This window comes from Panthera tigris, chromosome B3 (assembly GCF_018350195.1).
Source record: "Panthera tigris isolate Pti1 chromosome B3, P.tigris_Pti1_mat1.1, whole genome shotgun sequence".
NCBI lineage: Eukaryota > Metazoa > Chordata > Mammalia > Carnivora > Felidae > Panthera > Panthera tigris.
Window position 1 is genome coordinate 84,565,668 of NC_056665.1, and position 24,558 is coordinate 84,590,225.

The 24,558-nt window shown below is 35.8% G+C and overlaps 1 protein-coding gene across 8 annotated transcripts in view; it reads right to left on the bottom strand.

Moving 5' to 3' along the window:
- RALGAPA1 (Ral GTPase activating protein catalytic subunit alpha 1) overlaps nt 1–24,558 on the bottom strand; it is a 269,354-nt gene that overhangs the window by 47,714 nt on the left and 197,082 nt on the right. For 7 of the 8 annotated variants that reach the window (XM_007073726.3, XM_042989573.1, XM_042989569.1 and 4 more), the window contains 2 exons: nt 18,717–18,840; nt 10,763–10,918 (listed from right to left, as the gene is read on the bottom strand). In XM_007073726.3, the coding sequence (XP_007073788.1) occupies nt 10,763–10,918; nt 18,717–18,840 (280 nt within the window). Of the gene's footprint in view, nt 1–10,762; nt 10,919–18,716; nt 18,841–24,558 lie in introns of those variants that run through there. The other variant, XR_006218801.1, reaches the window with a different exon arrangement.

A 24,558-nucleotide genomic window follows, 5' to 3' on the forward strand; every position in this document is an offset into this window, starting at 1 on the left:
TGGTTTGTGGGATTGAGCCCTGCATCAGGCTCTGCGATGGCAACATGGAACTTGTTGGGATTCTCTCTCCTTCTCTCTCTGCCCCTCGCCTGCTTATGCTCTCTCTCCCAATCTCTCTCAAAAATATATAAACTTTAAAAATAAATGAAGGAGCACTTGGGTGGCTCAGTCGGTTAAGCGTCCAACTTCGGTTCAGGTCATGATTTCATGGTCCATGGTTTTGAGCCCCACGATTGTCTCTGTGCTTACAGCTCAGAGCCTGAAGCCCACTTCAGATTCTGTGTCTCCCTCTCTGTCTCTGCTCTTCCTCTGCTTGTGTGCTCTCTTTCTCTCAAAAATAAATAAACAAACATTAAAAATAAAAATCAACTGGAGTATGAGAAGTAGATTTAATCTATTTACTAATCTCAAAACGTGTTGGAGGGGCAGGGATCTTTGGAAGAATTTTCCAAGAACAAAAGTGCTGGCTGGCAGACCATTCCTCGCCTGCCTCCCTTCCACCCTAGACAGCCAGATATTTGTGGGAAGCAGAGTGAACGTTCTCTGTGTATCTTGTTAGCACCATGGTTCCCACCCCATCCAACCAGCCCTACTCCACAGACATTCCTGCAAAGTGGCTCCTGCTCTGAAAAACCCTGCTGCAAATAACCCTAGCAGAAACCTGCGCCACTCCAAAGTGATTTGTGTCTTGGGGACAGGAGAAGATAACCACACACACCAGTGTGCCCACAGTCTTGGCAGCTGAACCTTGCAACTGGCAATGCAAAGGGCGTGCCCTGCTGATCAGTGTGACTGCACCCCTACTCATGTGACTAGGGGCAGGCACCTGGTCTGTTGGCCCCACTCATCAATGGAAGCCTCTAAGAGCAGAACAGGGAGAGAGCCATATAGTGCCTAGGTTGAGGGCAGGTATCTGGTCTGACTGCTGATACCACCCAACTACAAGCATGTGGTGGCCCCAGACAGGCCCCTTAACAGCACAGGGGCCAAACTCCTGCCCAGTATGCTCACAACAGGCAAAGTGGGCCACTGTAGTTGACTGTACTGAATGCAAACACAGCTCAGCCACAACAGTACGGAGCATGCAGCTCACATAGGAGACACTGCTGAAGTGCCTGGTTCTGATGAACAGGAGAACATTGTGCTAGAGGGCACCAAAGGATGTCTTCTTCATAAGGCTACTACTTTGCAGATCAGGAGATGTAGCTGACTTTCCTGATACACAGAAACAAACACAGAGAGTCAGACAAAATGAGGAGACAGAGGAATTATGTCCCAAATGAAAGAACAAAACAAAGCCACAGCAAAAGAGCTACATGAAACAGAGATAACAATAGGCCTGATAAAGAATTCAAAGTAATGGTTGTAAAGATACTGTATTTGAGAAAACAGTAGGGGATCTCAATGAGATCTTCAAGAAGGAGATAGAAAATATAAAAAAGAACCAGTCAGAGATGAAGAACTCCAATTCTATAACTGAGATAAAAAAAATACACTAGAGGGAATCAACAGCAGATCAGAGGAGGCAGAAGAATGGATCAGTGATCTGGAAGGAAGAGCAATGAAAAAGCAACCAAGCTGAATAGTGAACAGAAAAAAATAATAAAAAATGAGAATAGGTTAAGGAAAATCTATAACATCATCAAGCATAAACACATTCACATTACAGAGATGTCAGGAGGAGAGAGAAGGAAGTAAGAGATGAACACTTCCCTAATCTGGGCAGGGTAACAGAAACCCAGATCCAGGAAGCACAGAGACCCCCAACAAAACTAATCCAAAGAGGTTCATACCAAGACATAATAATGAAAATGGCAAAAAGTAGTGAGAAGGAGAGAATTTTAAAAGCAGCAAGAGAAAAGTTATACACAAGGGAAACCACATAGGGCTGTCAGATGATTTTTCAGCAGAAACTTGTAGGCCAGAAGGGAATGTAATGATATATTCAAAGTACTGAAAGGAAAAAACCCTGCAACTGAGAATACTCTACCCAGCAAGATCATCATTCAGAATAGAAGGAGAGAGAGAGTTTCCCAGACACACAAAACCATCACCACTAAGTCAGCCTTACAAGAAATGTTAAAGGGAATTCTTTGGGTGGGAAGAAAAAGCCAAAATAGTTGTAAGAAAATAACGAAAGGAAAAAAATTTCACAAGTAATCACAAACATATAATAAAAGTAGATTGACCACTTATAAAACCAGTATTAAAGTTAAAACACGAAAGTAGTAAAGCCAATTATCTTTATAAAAATCAGTCAAGGGATTCACAAAATAAAAGGATATAAAGTATGATATCATATACATAAAATGTGGGGTGAGGAGTAATAATAGATTCAAACATAAGTGACCATCAACTTAATACAGACTGCTATATGCATAAAATGTTACACATGAACCTAATGATAACCACACATCAAAAACCTGTAATAGATATACAAAAAATAAAGAGAAAAAAAATCAAACCATTAACACTAAAGATAGCCATCAAGCCACAGGGGAGAGCAAGAGAAGAAGGAACAGAGAACAGCTACAAAAAGAACTGCAAAACAAGTAACAAAATGGCAGTAAGTACATACCTATCAGTAAATAGTCTAAATATAAATGAACTAAATGCTCCAATCAAAAGACAAAGGATGAATGGATTAAAAAAGGAACATTTATATCTTGCCTAAGAGAAACTCACTTCAGACCAAAGGACACATGCAGACTGAAAGTGAAGGGATGAGAAAACATTTATCACGCAAATGGAAGCAAAAAGAAGGCTGGAGATGCAACACCTATATCAAACAAAATAGACTTTAAAACAAAGACTGTCTGAAGAGACAAAGAAGGACAATAAATAATCATAAAGGGAACACTCCAACAAGAGTTGTAACAATTGTAAATATAATGTACTCAATACATAAAGCAACTTGTAACAGACATAAAGTAGCTTTTGAATGACACCATTAGGCCAGATGTACCTAACAGATATATTCAGACATTCCTTCCAAAAACAGTGAAATATATATTCTTTTCAAGTGCACATGGAACATTCTCCAGAATAAATCACATTAGACCAAAAACAACACTCAATAAATTAAAAAACGATTTCAATCTTATCATGCATCTTATCTGACCACAACAGTATGAAACTAGAAATCAATCACAAGAAAAAGATGTGGGAAAAACAAAATACATGGAGACGAAACACATGCTACTAAACATTAAATGGTTCAACCAAGAAATCAAAGAGAAAATACAAAATACATGGAGCCAAATGAAAATAAAAACACAAGGGTCCAACATCTTTGAGATGCCGTACAGGCTGTTCTAAGAGAGAAATTTATAGTAATACAGGCCCACCTCATAAAACAAAAATCTCAAATAAGCAACCTAACCTTACACCTAAAGGAACTAGAAAAAGAAGAACCAAGAAAGCCCAAAGCCAGTAGAAGAAATAATAAAGATTAGAGCAGAAATAAATGAAATAGAAACTAAAAACAATAGAACAGATGAATAAAACCAGGAGCTGGTTCTTTGAAAAGATCAACAAAATTGATAAACCTTTAGCCAGACTCTAAAAAAAAACGAACCCAAATAAATACGATCAGAAATGAAAGAGGAGAAAGAACAACCAACACCACAGATATTCAAAAGACTGATTATAAGAGAGTATTATGAAAAATTATATGCCCACAAATTGGACAACCTAGAAAGAACTGGATAAATTTCCAGAAACATAGAACCTTCCAAAACAGATTCAGAAAGAAATAGAAACTTTGAGCAGATAAGTTACTAGCAACGAAACTGAATCAGTAATCACAAAACTCCCAACAAACAAAAGTCCAGAACCAGATAGCTTCACAGGTGAATTCTGTCAAATATATAAAGAGGAGTTAAGATCTATTCTTCTCAAACTACTCTAAAAAAGAGAAGAGGAAGAAACACTTCCAAATTCATTCTACAAGACTAGCATTATCCTGATACAAAAACCAGATAAAGACACTACAAAAAAAAAAAAAAAAAACAAAACCAAAAAAACAAAAAGCAAAAACACTACAGGCCAGTATCTGATGAGCACAGATGCAAAATCTGCAACAAAATAATACAACAATGCATTAAAAAAATCATTCACCATGATCAGGTGGGATTTATTCCTGGGATGCAAGGGGTGTTTCAATGTTCAAAAATTAATCAACATGATAATCACATTAACAAGAAAAACAATAAAAACCATATGATCATCTCAAGAGATGCAGAAAAAAGATTTTACCATTCATGGTAAAATCTCTCAAAAAAGTAGGTTTAGAGGGAACATACCTCAACATAAGAAAGACTACGGATGAAAAACCCACAGCTAACTTAATATTCAATGGTGAAAAACTCAGAGCTTTTCCTCCAAGATCAGGAACAAGACAAAGATGTCCACTCTCACTACTTCTATTCAACATAGTACTAGGAGTACTAACCACAGCAATCAGAAAAGAGAAAGAAAGAAAAGCCATCCAAATTTGTAAGGAAGAAGTAAACCTGTCACTATGTGCAAATGACATTATACAATAGAAAACTCTAAAGACTCTACCAAAAAACTACCAGAACTGACAAATAAATTCAGTAAAGTTGTAAGGTACAAAGTCAATATATAGAAATACGTTGTATTTCTTTACACTAATAAAAAAGAGGGAGAAAGAGAAATTGAGAAAACAATCCCATTTACAATTGCTCCAAAAAGAATAAAATGCCTAGGAATAAACTGCACTCCTAAAACTATAAAACACTGATGAAGGAAACCGAAGATGACACAAATGGAAAGATATTCCTTGCTCATGGAATGGAAAAGCCAACGTTTTAAAATGTCCATACTGCCTAAACCAATCTATGAATTCAATAAAACCCTTATTAAAATACCAACAGCAAGTTTTACAAAACTAGGATAATCCTAAAATTTGTATGGAACCATGAAAGACCCCAAAGAGCCAAAGCAATCTTGAGAAAGAACAAAGCTGGAGGTATCATAATCCCAGATTTCAAGATACACTACAAAACATTAGTAATCGAAACAGTATGGTACTAGTACAAAAACAGACACATAGATTAATGGAAGAGTACAGAGAGCCTAGAAATAAACTAGTGCTTATATGGTCAACTAATCTAAGACAAAGGAGGGAGAAATATACACGGGGGGAAAAGACAGTCCCTTCAACAAATAGTAGTGGGAAAACTGGACAGCATGCAAAAGAATGCTGCACTGGACATGCAAAAGAATGAAACTGGATCACTTTCCTACACCATACACACACACACAAAAAACCTCAAAATGGATGAAACATCTAAATGTGAGACATGAAACCATAAAACTCCTAGAAGAAAACATCGGCAATAATTTGACATCAGCCACAGAAACATTTTTGTAGCTATGCCTTCTCAGACAAGGAAAACAAAAGCAAAATTAAACTACTGGGACTACAACAAAATAAAAAGCATTTGCATAGTGAAGAAAATCATCAACAAAAGGACAAGGCAGCCTACTGAATTAGAGAAGACATCTGCAAATAACATACCTGATAAGGACTTAATACACTATCTTAAACATATAGAGAACTTGTCCAACTTAAAACCAAAATAACATGATTAAAAATGGGCAGAGGACCTGAATGACATTTTTCCAAAGAAGACACACAGATGGCCAACAGACACATGAAAAGATGCTCAACATCATCAGGGAACAACAAATCAAAACCATAATGAGATACCACTTTACACCAGTCTGAATGGCTAGAATCAAAAACAAAACAAAAGAACTGCCATGAAATAATAAGTATCAGCAAGGATGTAGAGAAACAAGAACACTTGTGCACTGTTGGTAGAAATGCAAACTGGTGCAGTCACTGTGGAAAACAGTAAGGAAAACAGAATTATCGTATGACCCAGTAATTCCACTACTGGGTATTTACTCAAAGAAAACAAAACACTAATTTGGAATGATATATGCACCTCTGTGTTTACTGCAGCATTATTTATAACAGCCAAGATACAGAAGCAATCCAAGTATCCATCCACAGATGAATGGATAAAGAAGATGTGGTAATATATATACATTAGAACATTACTCATCCATAAAAACAAATGAGATCTTATCATCAGTGACAATTTAGATGGACCAAAAGGTATAATGCTAAGTGAAACATCAGTCAAAAAAAGACAAATACCAAATGATTTCATTCATGTGTGGAACATAAGAAACAGAACAAACTAACAAAGAAAAAATGGACAAAGACAAAATCAGATTCTTAAATACAGAGAAAGAAACCTGGTGGTTGCCAGAGGGGAGAAGGGTGGAAGGATAGGTGAAATAGATAAAAGAGATTAAGAGTACACTTATCAATAATAATAATGAGCACTGAGTAATGTATAGAACTGCTGAATCATTATACTGTACACCTAAAACTAATGTGACACTGTATGTGAATTATACTTCGGTGAAAAAGAAATTTCCAAACCCTAAAAATATTAAATAAAAAAAATTTTTAAAGGTGAAAATGATAGATTATATTTTTTACCACAACAACAAAAAAAACTTTCTGTAGGTGTAGATGAAACAAACTATTAGCGTTCAATGTCTAATCCCTCAAAATTCTCTAATAAATCCAGCACTTACAAATTTTACCATTTAATAATATAATTTTAATTAGAACTCAACCATTTAACAATTCTTAAATGATATAATCCTCCAAAATTAATTTTTTTATGATAATGAATTGTTAAACATCTGTTTCAGAAACTTCTTAAGTAATTAAGGACAAACCCTCATGACTATTTTGAAGAAAATAAGAAATCTTACTTATTTGACATTTCAACAAAGGTCACAGGAAAAAGATTTTATTTTATTTTTTTATTATTTATTTATTTATTTATTTATTTTTCAATATATGAAATTTATTGTCAAATTGGTTTCCATACAACACCCAGTGCTCATCCCAAAAGGTGCCCTCCTCAATACCCATCACCCACCCTCCCCTCCCTCCCACCCCCCATCAACCCCCCATCAACCAAAACTGAGTTTGTTCTGTTTTTAAGAGTCTCTTATGCTTTGGCTCTCTCCCACTCTAACCTCTTTTTTTTTTTTTCCTTCCCCTCCCCCATGGGTTTCTGTTAAGTTTCTCAGGATCCACATAAGAGTGAAAACATATGATATCTGTCTTTCTCTGTATGGCTTATTTCACTTAGCATCACACTCTCCAGTTCCATCCACGTTGCTACAAAGGGCCATATTTCGTTCTTTCTCACTGCCATGTAGTACTCCATTGTGTATATAAACCACAATTTCTTTATCCATTCATCAGTTGATGGACATTTAGGCTCTTTCCATAATTTGGCTATTGTTGAGAGTGCTGCTATAAACATTGGGGTACAAGTGCCCCTATGCATCAGTACTCCTATATCCCTTGGGTAAATTCCTAGCAGTGCTTTTGCTGGGTCATAGGGGAGGTCTATTTTTGATTTTCTGAGGAACCTCCACACCGTTTTCCAGAGTGGCTGCACCAGTTTGCATTCCCACCAACAGTGCAAGAGGCTTCCCGTTTCTCCACATCCTCTCCAGCATCTATAGTCTCCTGATTTGTTCATTTTGGCCACTCTGACTGGTGTGAAGTGATATCTGAGTGTGGTCTTGATTTGTATTTCCCTGATGAGGAGCGACGTTGAGCATCTTTTCATGTGCCTGTTGGCCATCCGGATTTCTTCTTTAGACAAGTGTCTATTCATGTTTTCTGCCCATTTCTTCACTGGGTTATTTGTTTTTCGGGTGTGGAGTTTGGTGAGCTCTTTATAGATTTTGGATAATAGCCCTTTGTCCGATATGTCATTTGCAAATATCTTCTCCCATTCCGTTGGTTGCCTTTTAGTTTTGTTGGTTGTTTCCTTTGCTGTGCAGAAGCTTTTTATCTTCATAAGGTCCCAGTAATTCATTTTTGCTTTTAATTCCCTTGCCTTTGGGGATGTGTTGAGTCAGAGATTGCTACGGCTGAGGTCAGAGAGGTCTTTTCCTGCTTTCTCCTCTAGGGTTTTGATGGTTTCCTGTCTCACATTCAGGTCCTTTATCCATTTTGAGTTTATTTTTGTGAATGGTGTGAGAAAGTGGTCTAGTTTCAACCTTCTGCATGTTGCTGTCCAGTTCTCCCAGCACCATTTGTTAAAGAGACTGTCTTTTTTCCATTGGATGTTCTTTGCTGCTTTGTCAAAGATGAGTTGGCCATACGTTTGTGGGTCTAGTTCTGGGGTTTCTATCCTATTCCATTGGTCTATGTGTCTGTTTTTGTGCCAATACCATGCTGTCTTGATGATGACAGCTTTGTAGTAGAGGCTAAAGTCTGGGATTGTGATGCCTCCTGCTTTGGTCTTCTTCTTCAAAATTACTTTGGCTATTCGGGGCCTTTTGTGGTTCCATATGAATTTTAGGATTGCTTGTTCTAGTTTTGAGAAGAATGCTGGTGAAATTTTGATTGGGATTGCATTGAATGTGTAGATAGCTTTGGGTAGTATTGACATTTTGACAATATTTATTCTTCCAATCCATGAGCAGGGAATGTCTTTCCATTTCTTTGTATCTTCTTCAATTACCTTCATAAGCTTTCTATAGTTTTCAGCATACAGATCTTTTACATCTTTGGTTAGATTTATTCCTAGGTATTTTATGCTTCTTGGTGCAATTGTGAATGGGATCAGTCTCTTTATTTGTCTTTCTGTTGCTTCATTGTTAGTGTATAAGAATGCAACTGATTTCTGTACATTGATTTTGTATCCTGTGACTTTGCTGAATTCATGTATCAGTTCTAGCAGACTTTTGGTGAAGTCTATCAGATTTTCCATGTATAATACCATGTCATCTGCAAAAAGCGAAAGCTTGACTTCATCGTTGCCAATTTTGATGCCTTTGATTTCCTTTTGTTGTCTGATTGCTGATGCTAGCACTTCTAACACTATGTTAAACAACAGCGGTGAGAGTGGGCATCCCTGTCATGTTCCTGATCTCAGGGAAAAAGCTCTCAGTTTTTCCCCATTGAGGATGATGTTAGCTGTGGGCTTTTCATAAATGGCTTTTATGATGTTTAAGTATGTTCCTTCTATCCCGACTTTCTCAAGGGTTTTTATTAAGAAAGGGTGCTGGATTTTGTCAAAGGCCTTTTCTGCATCGACTGACAGGATCATATGGTTCTTATCTTTTCTTTTATTAATGTGATGTATCACGTTGATTGATTTGCAAATGTTGAACCAGCCCTGCATCCCAGGAATGAATCCCACTTATCATGGTGAATAATTCTTTTTACATGCTGTTGAATTCGATTTGCTAGTATCTTATTGAGAATTTTTGCATCACAGGAAAAAGATTTTAAGTACCACATAATTATCATGCTTAATATAGTGAAGTAAAAATATTCTGACATAATTTTCTTTAAAAAATAAAAAAAGCTTTTTAACAAAAAATGATGAACTTTGTTCTGTTCTTGTGTTTGCAATCTAAGATACTATTAATATTAGACTTTAGAAGTTGTATATGGAGTCCTGAAAATGATAATGATAAATATGAGTCATGGGCAAGTTCTTAATGATTAAAATGATCTTTTTGCACTATACTCATAATTGTCTCTAGGTGTGACTTATTTTCATAGAGATTTAACATGAGTTGATGGAAGAAAGTGCTTAATTGAAGTTTTAATGAAGTTTTATACTCCAATCCAACTCTTTACCATCTTCTTGTCAGTATTCATGGTTCATTTTCTATTTCTAAAAACTACAGGACAAGAAATTCTATACTACTAAATTACTACTCATTGCAATCTAATTAGCATCCATATATAATTATCAACCATTAGTCATTTAGTAGGAAATTTCCAGTAGTATTCTAAACTGTAAACAGAAAGCATCAAGGGTATTAAATCAATCTTACCAAATATTTGCGAGCAGTTCTGAAATTCCTTTACAAAAGAGCAGGAGAATAATCATTTTCATAGTGTATTAATAAAGCATAAAGAGTTTTGATATCATGCAGAAGAGTATCAAGTAAAATGACCAATTATATTAAGTTAGCAGTTTTTATTGCTAACTTAATTGAAGGAGGAGGAGGAGGAAGAGAAGGTAAAGAAATGTTGGACAAGGTAAGGTTTTACTCTTAAAAATATTTCTCCCTAAGAAAACCAAACATGGACTGAATATATACAACTGTGCTAGAACAGCTTTTGAATGCCAGTGCCAGCCACAGAAAAATGGTAGTGTAGGTTTTAAAAGATGTGGGCCATCAAAACCATTCCATCATATCTCTCATAAATTCTAAGGCAGTAAACTGTTTTTCATAATTAATGAAGGCTTACTTAATTTGCTCTGTTAGTTTTAGTTAAAACTGGTGATAAAGTATGTTATATTTTAAGTGCTTTGTAATAATTTATCTATATTTTTTGCTCTCATTCAGTGTAACAGTTATATCTATCCATGTGTGAAAAGACTTGAAATACAATTTCACCAATTTGAACATATAAAGAAGTTTTCTCAATTTGTCATATCCCCATTTTCTTGAAGACAAATCCTTTGTTAAGGCAATTAACTTTCAATGTTGTTGTTAAAGAAAACAGCATTTGCTTTACAACAATCCTATTTCTGAAGACAGCATTAGGTGAAGAGTGTGGAGTACTCAGAAACAGTGCTTGATCAGTTAGATTACTTACATATTTTATATATTTATTTTCTTAATTACTAGGATTTTAATGTTTTTTCTCAGCACTTACTTTTTTGGTCAAAGAGTCATCAGTATCAGAAGGCATTCTTGTTGATACATGAAATATTACTTCTACTGTGGAGGTAGCAAAATACGGTGTGGTCAATCCAGTGCTTTTGTTTTTTTGTAGTCCTCCCATGAAACCACAGTGGTTTGTAAGATTGACCTGGGAGCAATGAAGAGACACATAATATTAGTCAACTAAACAAAACTCAAGAACTTACTATTGAAAAAGACTCAAATTTCTCAATTTGCAAAAATATATGGAGAACAAGCCTTTTGCATGTTCTCAACTAATGCTTGATCCAGAATTATTAGTTAGAGCTGCTCTGTTCACACTGGTACTTTTTCTTAGGTATTTGAGGATGCCTAATTAGCAGGAGTTAATTAGGAAAGAAATCAACTGTTGTGCACTATGCATCTTTTGTTAGGCTACTAGGTGTTAATGCTAAATTGTGAAGGCTATGGGAGGACACCAAGGCCAGAGAGAAAAATCAAGTGGCAAAAACCAAGACTGGAAAGTTAAAACAATAATGTCACTTTGATAAGATGATTAATTAGATATGTCATATTTACACATTGAAACTGGTTTCTTAATTATCAGTACCTACCACACAGCTCAGAACAAAAATACAAAAATGCAGAACTGCACTTCTCATGCATTAAAAAACTACAAATTAATCTGTGCAGATTTTTGCACATATTTTTTTCCTGAGTATAAATAAAAGACATGCTAATATCAGGGTCACTGCATTGAGTGATACTCCTTGGACTTGTGTGATACACAAAGCCAGCAACTTGTCTTGTCTTACTGAAAATTAAAGAAATACTAGAAAGGAAAAAGAAACACAAAAGAAAAAAGAAACTTAAACACTGCTTGCATCTCTTCACTCGGAGAAACCACTTTATATGTATATTTTTAAAAAATAAAATCTGAAATATGGATGGACCTAGAGGGTATAATGCTAAGTAAAATAAGTCAGTCAGCTTATGATTTCACTCATATGCGGAATTTAAAAGACAGAACGGATGAGCAAAGAAAAAAAGGAACAAACAAAAAAGCAGACTCTTAAATACAGAAAACTGGTGGTTGCCAGAGGGAAGGGGGGGCGGTGTGGGTGAAATAGATAAAGGGAACTGAGTATACTTATTGTGATGAGCATCGAGTAATGTATACAATTATTGGATCATTATACTGTACACTTGAAAGTAACATAACAGTATGTTAATTATACTTCAATAAAAAATTAAAATAAAAAAAATCCAAGTAACTGATAAAGTGAATTATAAAAACCAATCTTTGTACCATGTGAACTAAACATGTCTCAACTATCAATATCAGTTACAATGGCTGAACATATGAAAAATTAGTTTTTACACCATTACTACCAGATTGCCTCATCACTTATAAAATTTAAAAAAAAATTGGCTCAGTAATACATTCATATAATTAAAAATTCAAAAATATACCAAAATTCTTCCTTTGATAGCTCTTGTGTATAGCTACTCAGTTCCCCTTCCAGAAAGCAGTTTATTAAATATCCTTCCAAAAACGTTCTCTGTATATGCAATTAAATTCTTATATGTATGTGTGTATACACACACACAGCACACACATATAATGTTCTGCACCTTGCTTTTTTTTGCACTTAAAATACCCTGAAAAGTACTCATTAGTAAGTAAAGAGCTTCCTCATTTGTTTTGTTTTCATGGCTTCACAGAAGTTTGTTTTCTTGATGTACAATAATTTAACTAGTCCCCTACTTGAAGGATATTTAGGCTGTTTCCAGTCTTTGCTATTATAGTCAATGCTGCAGTCAATAACACAGAATACATGTCATGTTGCATTTGTGACAGTAGATCTGTAGGACAAATAATTAAAAGTCGAACTGTAAGTCAAAGGGCATATGCACTTTTAATTTGAAGCTCACTACCAAATAGCTCTCTACAGGGGCGCCTGGGTGGCTCAGTCGGTTGAGCGGCTGACTTCAGCTCAGGTCATGATCTCACGGTCCATGAGTTCGAGCCCCACGTCGGGCTCTGTGCTGACAGCTCAGAGCCTGGAGCCTGTTTCAGATTCTGTGTCTCCTTCTCTCTGACCCTCCCCCGTTCACGCTCTGTCTCTGTCCATCTCAAAAATAAATAAACGTTAAAAAAATTAAAAAAAATATTTAAAAAAAAAATAGCTCTCTACAGATGTCACCAACAGTGAATACGAATACCTGTTTCCCTCATGGCCTCTCAAATATATTACCAAACTTTATGATCTTTGTTAATTATGACAGGTGAAAAATAGCATATAAGTGCAGACCTTTTGTTTTGTTTTAGTGAACAGGTTATTTATCTTCAGGTCAATTCTCTGATCATGTCATGGAGAAAAAGTCTCATTTTAGTGTTCCTTTGCTCTAAACACTTTTGTAATACTTGATGGTCTCTATGTTTTTAATTAAAATTTTTATCTAGAGATAACTGTAGATTCACAAGAAGTGTTATGTGACTTGTACCAGATTCCTCCAATGCAAAACTGTATTATAACCAGGATACTGGCATTGATACGATTAAGAAACAACATTTTCACCCACCCAGGCACCTCAGACAGTGAAATAATTTTTGTATCAACCATCAAACATAACTATGAAAATATCAGAGGGGAAGTAAAGCCTAGTGTATTTACCCATATTTTTTCTTGCCACGCTCTTTCTTTCTGGTGTTCCAAGGTTCTATCACTTCCTTTCTGTTAATAGAATGTCTTTTAGTTCTTCTTTTAGGGTAGGTCTGCTGGCAACAAGTTCTCTAAGTTTTCCTTCATCTGAGAATGTTTTGCTTTATTCCTTTACTAGCTATATGATTCTGGTTGACAGCATTTTTTTCTTTTAGCACTTGAAAAATATTGTCACTTTTTCTGATGAGAAATTCACTATTATTCTAATTGTTTTCCCCTTATAGACGAGGAACAAATTTTCTCCCGATGCTTTTGACATTTTTTTGAGACTTCTTATTTTTCAGAAATTTAATTATGATGTGCCTTAGAATGGATTCCTTTAGATTTATCCTGTTTGGGTTTCACCCAGCTTCTTCAATCTGTAGCTTTATTAGCTTTATTTCTCCTGCCAAATTTAGGAAGTTTTCAACATTATCTCTTCAAGTAATTTTCAGACTCAACCTCTTTCTCGTCTCCCTCAGATAACAGGAATGTTAAATCTTTTGTCATAGTCCCATAGGTCTCTGATGCTTTGTTCATTGTCCTTAAATCTATTCTCTCTCTGGGGCACCTATGTAGCTCAGTCGGTTGAGTGTCCAATTCTTGATTTTGGCTCAGGTAATGATCCCAGGGTCATGGGATCGAGCCTTGTGTCAGGATCTGTGCTAAGCATGGAGCCTGCTTGAGATTCTCTCTTTCTCTCTCCCCACCCCTACCTTCCTTCTGCCTTTGCCCCTTTCTCCACACAATGTGCTCTTGCTCTCTCTCTTAAAAAAAAAAAGTCAATTCTCTCTGCTGTTCACATTTTTTACTGTTTTATCTTCCAGTTTATTGATTCTTCTGTACCCCCATATCTATCTGACTCTGTTGCTGAGCCCATCTACTGAGCTTTTTATTTCAGTAATGAAATTTTCAGTTCTAAAATTTCCATGTAGTTCTTTCTTGTATCTTTTTTTTTTTTTTTTTTTTTTACTGAGACTTCCTATTTTTCATTTATTTCAATTGTGTTCTTTACTGCTGTGAAGGCATTTATATTATGGTTATCCCAAAATCTTTGTCACTTGGTGTTGGTATCTACTGTCCTCTTTTCATTCAGTTTGAGGCCTCTCTGGGTCCTGGTATGATTTTTGATCAAAGCCTAGACATTTTCATGTTATGAGACTATACATCCTATTTAATCCTCCTGTCTTAGTTGGCTGTTTTGTGACACAGCTCTGTCAAAGAAGTGAGGTGGTTACTGCCTCACTATAGTTAGATGGAGGTTCCCCACTTAACTTCTGCTGACACCTGCAGAAGGGAGATCTTCATTACTGTTAGGTGGAGGCAGGAGTTCTGGTTTCCTATGTTGTATCCACTGAGACAAGGTTAGTCCTTAGTTAGTAGGGTTAGTCTCATTACTGCTGGATGATGGTGAAAGGCCTACTTTTCCACCAGGCCTCCTGTGATCTACCCAGTGGAGGAGGCAGAGTAACTCATTATGCTGGAGGTGGCAACAGAATTCCAGGTTCCTCATGTAGTCTCCACTGACCTTGTGGTGTGGAGTCTCATGAGGGTGAAAGTCTAGGCTCCCTAACTGACCTTTGTTGTCAGAAATGGAGATGGAAGTCAAAGTATTTACTTTGGTTGTTGGAGTTTGGTTGGTGTTTGGTTGGAGTAGAGCAGTTACTGTCTAAATATTTTCTGTCTTTCTCTAGATTGCCCCTTTCCTGATCCGTTGGCTAGAAAGAGTGGGCTTTTGTTGGGATTCTTTTGGTCAACACTTGTTGATGTTTCTAGGTTGCTGTCTATTTCAGATTCAAGTTGGAGATATATGAGACAAAAAGAAAACCTTGAGAACCCATCATGATGTCATTCCTTGGTCCTGAGTTGGTCTGTCTTCTTCTCATTGCCTTTCAGAGTCTTCTAATATTTGTTTTATATGTAATGTCCAAAGTTTTTGTTACACTTAGTGTGAAGAGTAAGCAGAGTATGCCTCTTGATCTTCTTAAAAGTGAAAGTTTCCACTGTACAACTCAATGCACATTAATATATTCACAGGTAAGTGCAACCATCACCACAGTCAATCTTAGAACATTTTCATCACTTCAAAAAGAAACCCTGTACTCTTTAGCTATCACCCTGATCTTCCCTCATCCTTCCAACTAGTCTGAAGCAACCACAAACCTATTTTCTGTACATGTATGTGTGTGTGTGTGTGTGTGTGTGTGTGTGTGTGTATGTTTCATATAAATGGATCATAACACCTGGTCTTTGTGACTGGTTTCTTTCATTTAACATAATATTTTCAAGGTACATCCACACTGGAGCACACGTCAAGATTTCACTCCTCTTCATGGCTAAATAATATTCCATTATAGTAATATACCACATTTTATCCATTCACCCATTGATGGACATTTGGGTTTTTCCACCTTTTGGCTATTGTGAAAAATGCTATTATGAACATTCATGTACAAGTTTTTGTCTATATATACAATTCCATTTCTCTTGGATACCTAAGAGTGGAATTTCTGATCATATGGTAATTCAGTGTTCTACTATTTGATGAGCTTCCAGATTGTTTTCCACAGCAGTTGCACTATTTCACATTCCTAATAGCAGTGTAAGAGGGTTCAGATTGTGGTGAATCCTACCCTACAGTTGTTAGTATTCGACTTTTTGATCCTAGCCATCTTAATGGGTGTGAAGTAGTTTTTTTCTGTGGCTTTGATTTGCATTTCTCTGATAATGATGTTGAGCATCTTTTCATGAGCCTCCTGGCTATCTGCATATCTTATTAAGAGAAATGTTTATTCAGGTCCTAATTTTTTAATTGGGTTGTTTTCTAATTATTGATTTGTAGGAGTTCTTTGTATATCTTAGATAGAAGTCCCTTATCACATATATGATTTCAGTTATTTTCTCAAATTCTGTGGGTTGTCTTTTCACATTATTTATGATGCCCTTTGAAGCATCAAAGTTTAAAGTCTGAAGTCCAATTTATTTATTTTTCCTTTGTTGCTCATGTTTTTAGTGTCATATCTAAAAATCCCTTTTATTTGTCAATTATACCTCCATAAAGGAGGAAAAAAAAGCTTTATCCAAATCCAAGGTCATGAAAATTTACCTCATGTTGTCTTTTAAGAGTTTTATACTTTTAGCTTTTACAATTAGGTTTTTGACCCTTTTTGAGTTAATTTTTGTATATAGTGTGAGGTAATAGTCCAACTTTATTCTTTTGCATGTGGCTTTCCAGTTGTTCTGGCACCATTTGTTGAAAAGACTATTCTTTCTCCACTGGATGGTGCTGTCACTTGTTAAAAATCAGTTGACCATAGATATATGAGTTTAGTTCTAGAATCTCAATTCTTTTCCATTGATCAATATGTCTATTTTTGGTGCACTGCCATACTGTTTGATTACTATTGCTTGTATTAAGTTTTGAAATAAGGAAATGTGAGTACTGCTAATTTGTTCTTTTCCAAATGTCTCTTGCTTTTACTACTATGTTTCTGTTTTTCTTTAACAGAAAATTTATTTAGAGTGTTTATACTTTCCGAAGCACTTTCACATAACTAATCTCAACTGAACTTCCCATATCTATTGCCTAAAATAGATTACTTTGACAAATACGCAAACAGGAACAGAGACCCCAAGTAACTCAAAGTGAAATAACATGTAAGGTAAGCCATAAAAATATATACCGAATGCTAAAGGCTTATGTATCGGACACTGTACAAGGCACTGGGATGTCTTTTAAAAGGAAAAATCAGAGGCGCCTAGGTGGCTCAGTTGGTTAAGCGTCTGACTCTTGGTTTAGGCTTAGGTCATGATTTAATGGTTTGTGAGTTCAAGCCCCTCATAACTGTGCACCACCAGTGCAGAGCCTGCTTAGGATTCTCTCTCTCCCTCTCTCTCTGCCCCTCCCCTGCTCGTTCACTCTCAAAATAAATAAATAAACTTAAAAAAAAAATGAAGGCTAGTTTAACAACAACAAACAAAGGAAAGTTCAATGAGATCAAAGTGCTTTTCCTCTAGGAGGAGCTTATAGTCTAGTGCAGTGGTCTTCAACAATTTTGCTCATGTACTATAAGAATTTTAAGAAACTATGTATTAAGCTGACAACTATAATGAAAATTTTCATCATTAGTTTAAACTACTACAAAAGATATCATTTCTAGTGTACTGTATGTCACATGTATATGATTTTAATATATTTTCATCAAAACTGTAGAGCTACTGATTTGGCTGATACAATATATATAAAATGCCTACTATTAATGACAAATCGATCAGCCAGCATCAAATTCCCTTTCTGATAGAAAATGTCTGATACTTCCTGTGTCAATTTGGGTAAACATATTAATCCAAATTTCTATGACAAATACCTCCCTTCTGAGTTAACAATTCTAAGATAGACAGATTTGGTACAGGAACCTTGACATGAGCAGGTTGCCAGGATAACATGAAGTGCAGTGCCTTTCAACATTTGTTGATTTGCTGTCAGAGACTCTCTCAGAACATGCCTTCTTGAATTAACTTTTTTTTTTGGCATCAAACATTTTGGGGCAATGTAGGACTCGAATGAGTGTGTGGTATGCCTTTCTTTTACAAAGTTGAAGAACTGAAAAGGTGAGGCAAGTGACTGCAGAAAGGTTTTCAGGCATTAATTTCAGTAAAGTTGAGGAACTAGAATTTAATCTCCTCTAAACTAACCTAAAAGCCTTGGTACAGCACTAAAGATATTCATATCTTAGTCTGAAGATCACTTGTCTAGTGGTCACAGCTGTGAGGAAAATCCAGCTCTCCTAAACCTATGACTTCAGTGCTCTCTAACAATATACTGACTCATTAAAAAAACCAACAACCTTCCTTTCAAGGTCTGAACCGCTTCTGTCTTTGCAGATGGGAAATAAAGCAGAAACAATAACAAACCCATCGTTAAGTTGTTGAGTCTCCTAAAATAATTCTAAAATAAGCTAGAAAGCAAAAGAAAACCACTGCTTCCAAATAAAAATACAATGATATTTGGTATAATTTAAAAACAATACCTCCCAATCAGGGTGCTTAGGAGGCTCAGTCGGTTCAGCGTCCAACTCTGGATTTCAGCTCTGGTTGTGACCTCACGGTTCCTGAGTTTGAACACTGCGTTGGGCTTTGCGCTGATAGTGCGGAAACTGTTTGGGATTTTCTCTCTCTCTCTCTCTGTCCCTCCCCCACTTGCGATCTTTCTCAAAAATAAACAAACATAAAAAAAAAAAAAAAAAGAAATAAAAACAATACCTCCCAACCAAGACCGGCTACAAAATCTTCATATGCTTGACTTCCACCTGTATTGGTAAGAATGGAATGTTTGTCTTCTTGTCCTTCAGCAACATAAAACACTGCGATCTTGTGAGTCTCTCGACTGTAAAATAAAATATTATACCATTCATTTAATCATTAATTTATCTATTCACTCATCCAATAATTAAGTTCAATGTACAAAGTATGTGGCAATAAAAAGAGGAAAATGAATTAAATCTTATAACCTACAGAGGAAGATATGTAATTGTAAGTAAAAAATTAGGAAAGTTATAAACTTGCCAGTGGAATAAAAGAAAGGTTTGATTACTTCCGACTGGAGAAACAGAGAGACACTTAAAGGAAAGAGTAATACTAAGTTTGGTGAAGGCAAGTGAGATCTGACAAATGAAGAGGAGAAAAGAGTATCAGGAAAGACATGTGTGAATGCATGAAGCACCTAAAGAATTCTCTATTGTACAATGTAGATGAATCCCAGAGTTAAATGGATGTGTTTTAGAAATAAAACTAAGTATAGCAGTAGAAATATGAGTGAGAAATGATCCATTTCTTCAAAGTACAAAATAAGAAATTTATACACAAATATTATAGAACCATATGGAATAACTGACAAGGTCTTGGACATTTTTTTAAGGTCTCCCTCAAATTAAAACTGCTCATAAAAACAAATTTCTTGAGTGACATTTGGCCTTCCAAGTTAACATACTACATTCGGTCTAGGGTGATTTAACAACGCATGGACTAATGAACTTTATGATCAGAGGTAATGTTTTCACTACTATCGTATGTAGGAATTAAAAAGGAAGCAAACAAACCTAAGAAAGGTTAGTCAGACAACTAGATTTTCCTACACATTTTGAAGGAGCTATAAGGTCATGAATGTGGGTTTCAGCAACTTAAAATCAGGAACGAAGATATTTTAGCTGCTTTCACTGATAGCAATATTTCACTTTATGTGGTGAACACTTAGGCGATTTTCGGTGTATTTAGTGTACTGGCGGGATAATCTAACCCAAGGAATAAAATGTAATTTTAGGGGGGGAGGGGGACAACTTCCAGAATTATAGAGTAAGAATCTCAGTGGATCCTTTCCCAGTCAAAATAATAATCTCAGTGATGAGGATGATTTTTTAAAAATCACTTAAAGTCTCTGAATATTGTCTTAAGGGCATATAGCAAATGGCAAAACATACATTTAAGAAAATCTACCAAATCTGGTAAAAACAGAGTGAATCTTTGGCATCTGAGCCATGACTGCTCCCTTATGCTACCCCTTTACTTCCATATTACAGCTTTACCCTGGGCATTGTACTTAGGCCAAGATAAGGGTTCCTCATCCCCTCCAGGTCCCAGACTGGAAATATGGTCTCACCCTGGGAGCAGCAGTCTGCTGGCTGTGTTTCTCTTCCGCCCAGTTCCATGCTGCATAAACTATTCCAGGCAGCTATGGCCTCTCTTACAACAGAAATTCTAGGTGCAAAAGGCTGAGTCTGTTCCAATTTTCCCCACCCTAGCTTATCAGTGGGATAAAGGTTTCACACTGATAGGGGAAAGAAAGGTAGGAAGATGAAGAACTGCCAATCCCTCCCCAAGTGTCCGCTTATAGAAGTAGGGTATTACTCTAGGAAAAGTTGGTCCTTGACCCCAGCTCAGGTATAATACAGTGGCAGAGTACTGCCACTACATGTGTTCTGATCAGGGTGAAGGGTGGATCATATGGACAAAGAGCTTAGTAGCAGCTCTGCCTGAGGGGAATGATTTTATTTTGAAACAAAACTCCATGCCTATGGGTATTGTCAAAAACAAGAAAAAGCACGGTGGAAAAAAGCAATTAAGAGAAGTAGCACCTCCAGACACAAGTAAAAGAGCAGAGCAGCCAAGAGAGAAAGAGAAGTAGAAAGAGACAGCCAAGAAAAACCCTCTTGAGAACACAGTCAAGTCTAGGGGTCAAGAAACCTGTGTACATGTACTAACTGGAACCCACACAAGAGCAATCAGAGTAAGATGCAGGACAGATAGGAAAGCATTCCCCAACCCACAAAGACTTACCAACACAAAGTTAAGCCTCATAGTACTCTACTTAAACTCAGGGTCAACTCCTAGGAAGCCACAACTTAAAAACAACATCCAGTCAGTGACTGTGCATATCCAAGGCTGTACTCTCTTTGGAGCAACCAGAGAGCAAACCTCCAAGGTACTAGTCTCTGGGTGAACATGGGATTAAAAATATAAACACTCTGACTATGACAGCAACCTCTAAGCCACACATACATCCACAATAAACAACAAAAAACTAACTGGTGAAGGGGGCCAAAGTAGAAACTTAAATATTAGATTATGTCAGCCCAGGGAGAACCCATGGTAGCCCTGCTAAAAGATAAAAAAATTAAAAAAATTTTTTGAGCAGGGAGATCTGAGGCTGCGCATTGTGGGGAAATAGACTTTGTAGGATTAGTTTAGCCCCATCATTAGAAAATAAATGATCAAGTGAACAACCACCACTACCAATACACTTTTGATTCAAAGACACAATGTTGAAAGTAAAATAAATGGAAAAAGATACCATGCAAACAGTAACCAAGAAATCTGGGGTGGCTATAGTTAATATTAGACTTTAAAACAAAAAGTGTTAGTGATAAAGAGACATTTCCTAATGTTAAAAGGTCAACCTACTAAGAAGATATAAAATTAACACACATGTACTCACACAGAGCTTCAAAATAAATGAAACACAAACAGAATTGGAGACAGAAACAGACACTTCTACAATCATAGTTGAAGACTTCAATACCCTACTTTCAATATTAGACAAAAAAAAGAGTATCAACAGGAAAATAGAAGACTTGAACAACACTATAAACCAACTAGACCTAAAAGGACATCTATAGAACACTCCAGAAAGTGGAGAAACACATTCTTCTAGCAGCAAACACATTCTTCTCAAGAATACAAGAACATCCTTCAGGCCAGATCATTTGGTAATTAAAAAGCCTCAATAAATTTGAAAAGACTGAAATTATGCAAAGTATATTTTCTAATCACAATGGAATGAAATTAGAAATCGATAAAGAAAAAAAACTTTGGGAATTTCACATACATGTAGAAATGAAACAATGTACTCCTAAATAACTGAAAGAATAAATGTCAAGGGAAATAAGAAAATACTTAGAGATGATGAAAATGAAAACATAACATACCAAAAGTGATGGCATGAAGGTAAAGCAGTGCTCATTGGTAAATTTATAGATGTAAATGCTTATATTAAAAAAAGATGGGGTGCCTGGGTGGCTCAGTTGGTTAAGCGTCTGACTCTTGATTGATTTCGGCTCAAGTCATGATCTCAAGGTTTGTGAATTCGAGCCCCATATGGGGCTCTGCACTGACAGTGTGGAGCCTGTTTGGGACTCTCTCTCTTGCTCTCTTTCTGACCCTCCCCTGCTCATGCTCTCTCAATCTCCCTCTCAAAATAAATAACTTAAAAAAAAAAAAAAAGATGGAAAGATCTTGCATCAATAACTAAACTTTCTACCTTAAAAAACTAGAAAAAGAGCAACTAAAATCAAAGCAGGTAGAGGAAGGAATTAATAAAAACTAGAGTGGAAAGAAAATGAAATGGAACAGAAAGACAACAGAGAAAAAAATCAACAAAACCAAAAATTGGTTCTTTGAGATAATAAAAAAAAATTGAACCTTATGGCTAGACTGAACAAGAAAACAAGAAGAATCAAATTACTAAAATCAGAAACTAAAGAGATATCATTATACATGTTACAGAAATAAAAAAGATTATAAGGCAACTATGAACAACAATATTAATTTATGCCAACAAATTAGATAACTTAGATTAAATGGAAAAATACCTAGAGACACAAATTACTAAATTCAACTCAAGAGGAAACAGAACACCTGAGTAGATCAATAACAAAGAGAATCAATTAGTAATATGACTGCAAAGGAATAAATAAAACTACATCCACTTGCAGATGAGATGATTTTGTATATAGAAAGGAATCTACTAAAAAGTTTTTAGAGCTATTAAATGAGTTCAGGATACAATACCCACATGTAAAAATCAAGTATTTCTATATACCAACAATGAACAATCAGAAAACAAACATAAGAAAATTCCTTTTATAAAGCCATGTCACTAAAACGAATGAATTACTTAGGTAAATAGGTACAAAAGTACCTAACAAAAAGTTAAGCATAAAACTTATACTCTGAAAACAGAAGTTCAAAACTTATACTCTGAAAAATCACAAAACACTGTCAAACAAAATTAAAGATCTTTAAAAAAAAATTTCACACTCATGGACGGAAAGACTTAATATTGTTAAGATAGTACCCTCAAACTGATCGACAAACAATGTAATCCCTATCAAAATACCTGCTGCTGTTTTTGTAAAAATTGATAAGCTCAGTCTAAAACTCATAGGAAGATATAAAAGATCTGGAATGGCCACAATTGTCTTGAAAAAAAAAAAAAAAGACAAAGTTGGAGGACTCATAATCCCAATTTAAAAACTTGCTACATTGCAGCAGCAATCAATGCACTGTGATAGTGTCATAAGAAGTGACAAACAGGTCTATATGGAACAGAATCTTTGGTCCAGAAATAAACCTTTATATTCACTGTCAATTGCTTTTTGACAACAGTACCAAGACAATTCAATGGGAAAAGAAGAGTCTTGTCAACAAACAGTGCTGGGGCAAATGGATATCCATAAGCAGAAGAATGAAGTTGAATTCTTACCTCGCAACTTCTGATCTTACACCAAAAACAACAATCAAAATGAACCACAGATCTTAATATAAGGTCTTAAACAGTAAAAGTCTTATAAAAATGTTTATAAAATTATAAAGTGTCCATGTAAAAAAATGTGTATATGAATATTCATGGCATCATTATTATTAATATCTAAAAAGTAAAACCAATCCAAATGTCCATCGACTGATGAATAAACAGAAATGTAGTATATTCATATAATGGAATATTATTCAGCAATAAAAAAAATCAAGTGCTGAGATATACTTGCAATATGGAATAACTTTGAAAATACTGTGCTAAGAAGCCTGCCACAAAAGACTATATACTGTTTGACTCCTTTTGTAGGATATGCCCAGTATAGGCACATCTGCAGAAACAGAAAGTAGATTAGTATTGTCTAGACCTGAGGAGTATGGGGCACCTGGGTGGCTCAGTCGGTTAAGTATCTGACTTTGGCTCAGGTCATGATCTCATGGTCTGTGGGTTCAAGCCCTGCATCGGGCTCTGTGCAGACAGCCCAGAGCCAAGAGCCTGGAGCCTGCTTTGAATTCTGTGTCTCCCTCTCTTTCTGCCCCTCCCCTGCTCATGCTCTGTCTCAAAAATAAATAAACATTAAAAAAAGAAAATTTTTAGAGCTGGTGAGTGTGGTGGGGGATGGTTGGCAGTAATGGGGAGTTACTGGTAATGGGTATGGGTCTCCTTTCGAAGGGACTAAAATATTCTAAAATTAGGTTGTCATGATAGTTGCACAACCCTTGAATCCACTAAAAACACGTACACTTTAAATGAGTAAAATGTATGGTATAAGAAATACATCTCAAGAAAGCTGTTAAGAATTTAACTTCGAAGCATGATCCACTATATATAAATTCTGATCCTGGCAGAAAGGGAACTTCTCCGTGTTCTTACCTTGTGTGTCTGTGTCATGGTTTGGGAATTCTTGCAATATTTCAAACATTTTCATTTTATTTAGGCAAAGGACCATTAATTAGAACTCATAAATCATAATTTATAAAATTGCAAAGACTCAGAACTGTTCACTTAGTACTATAT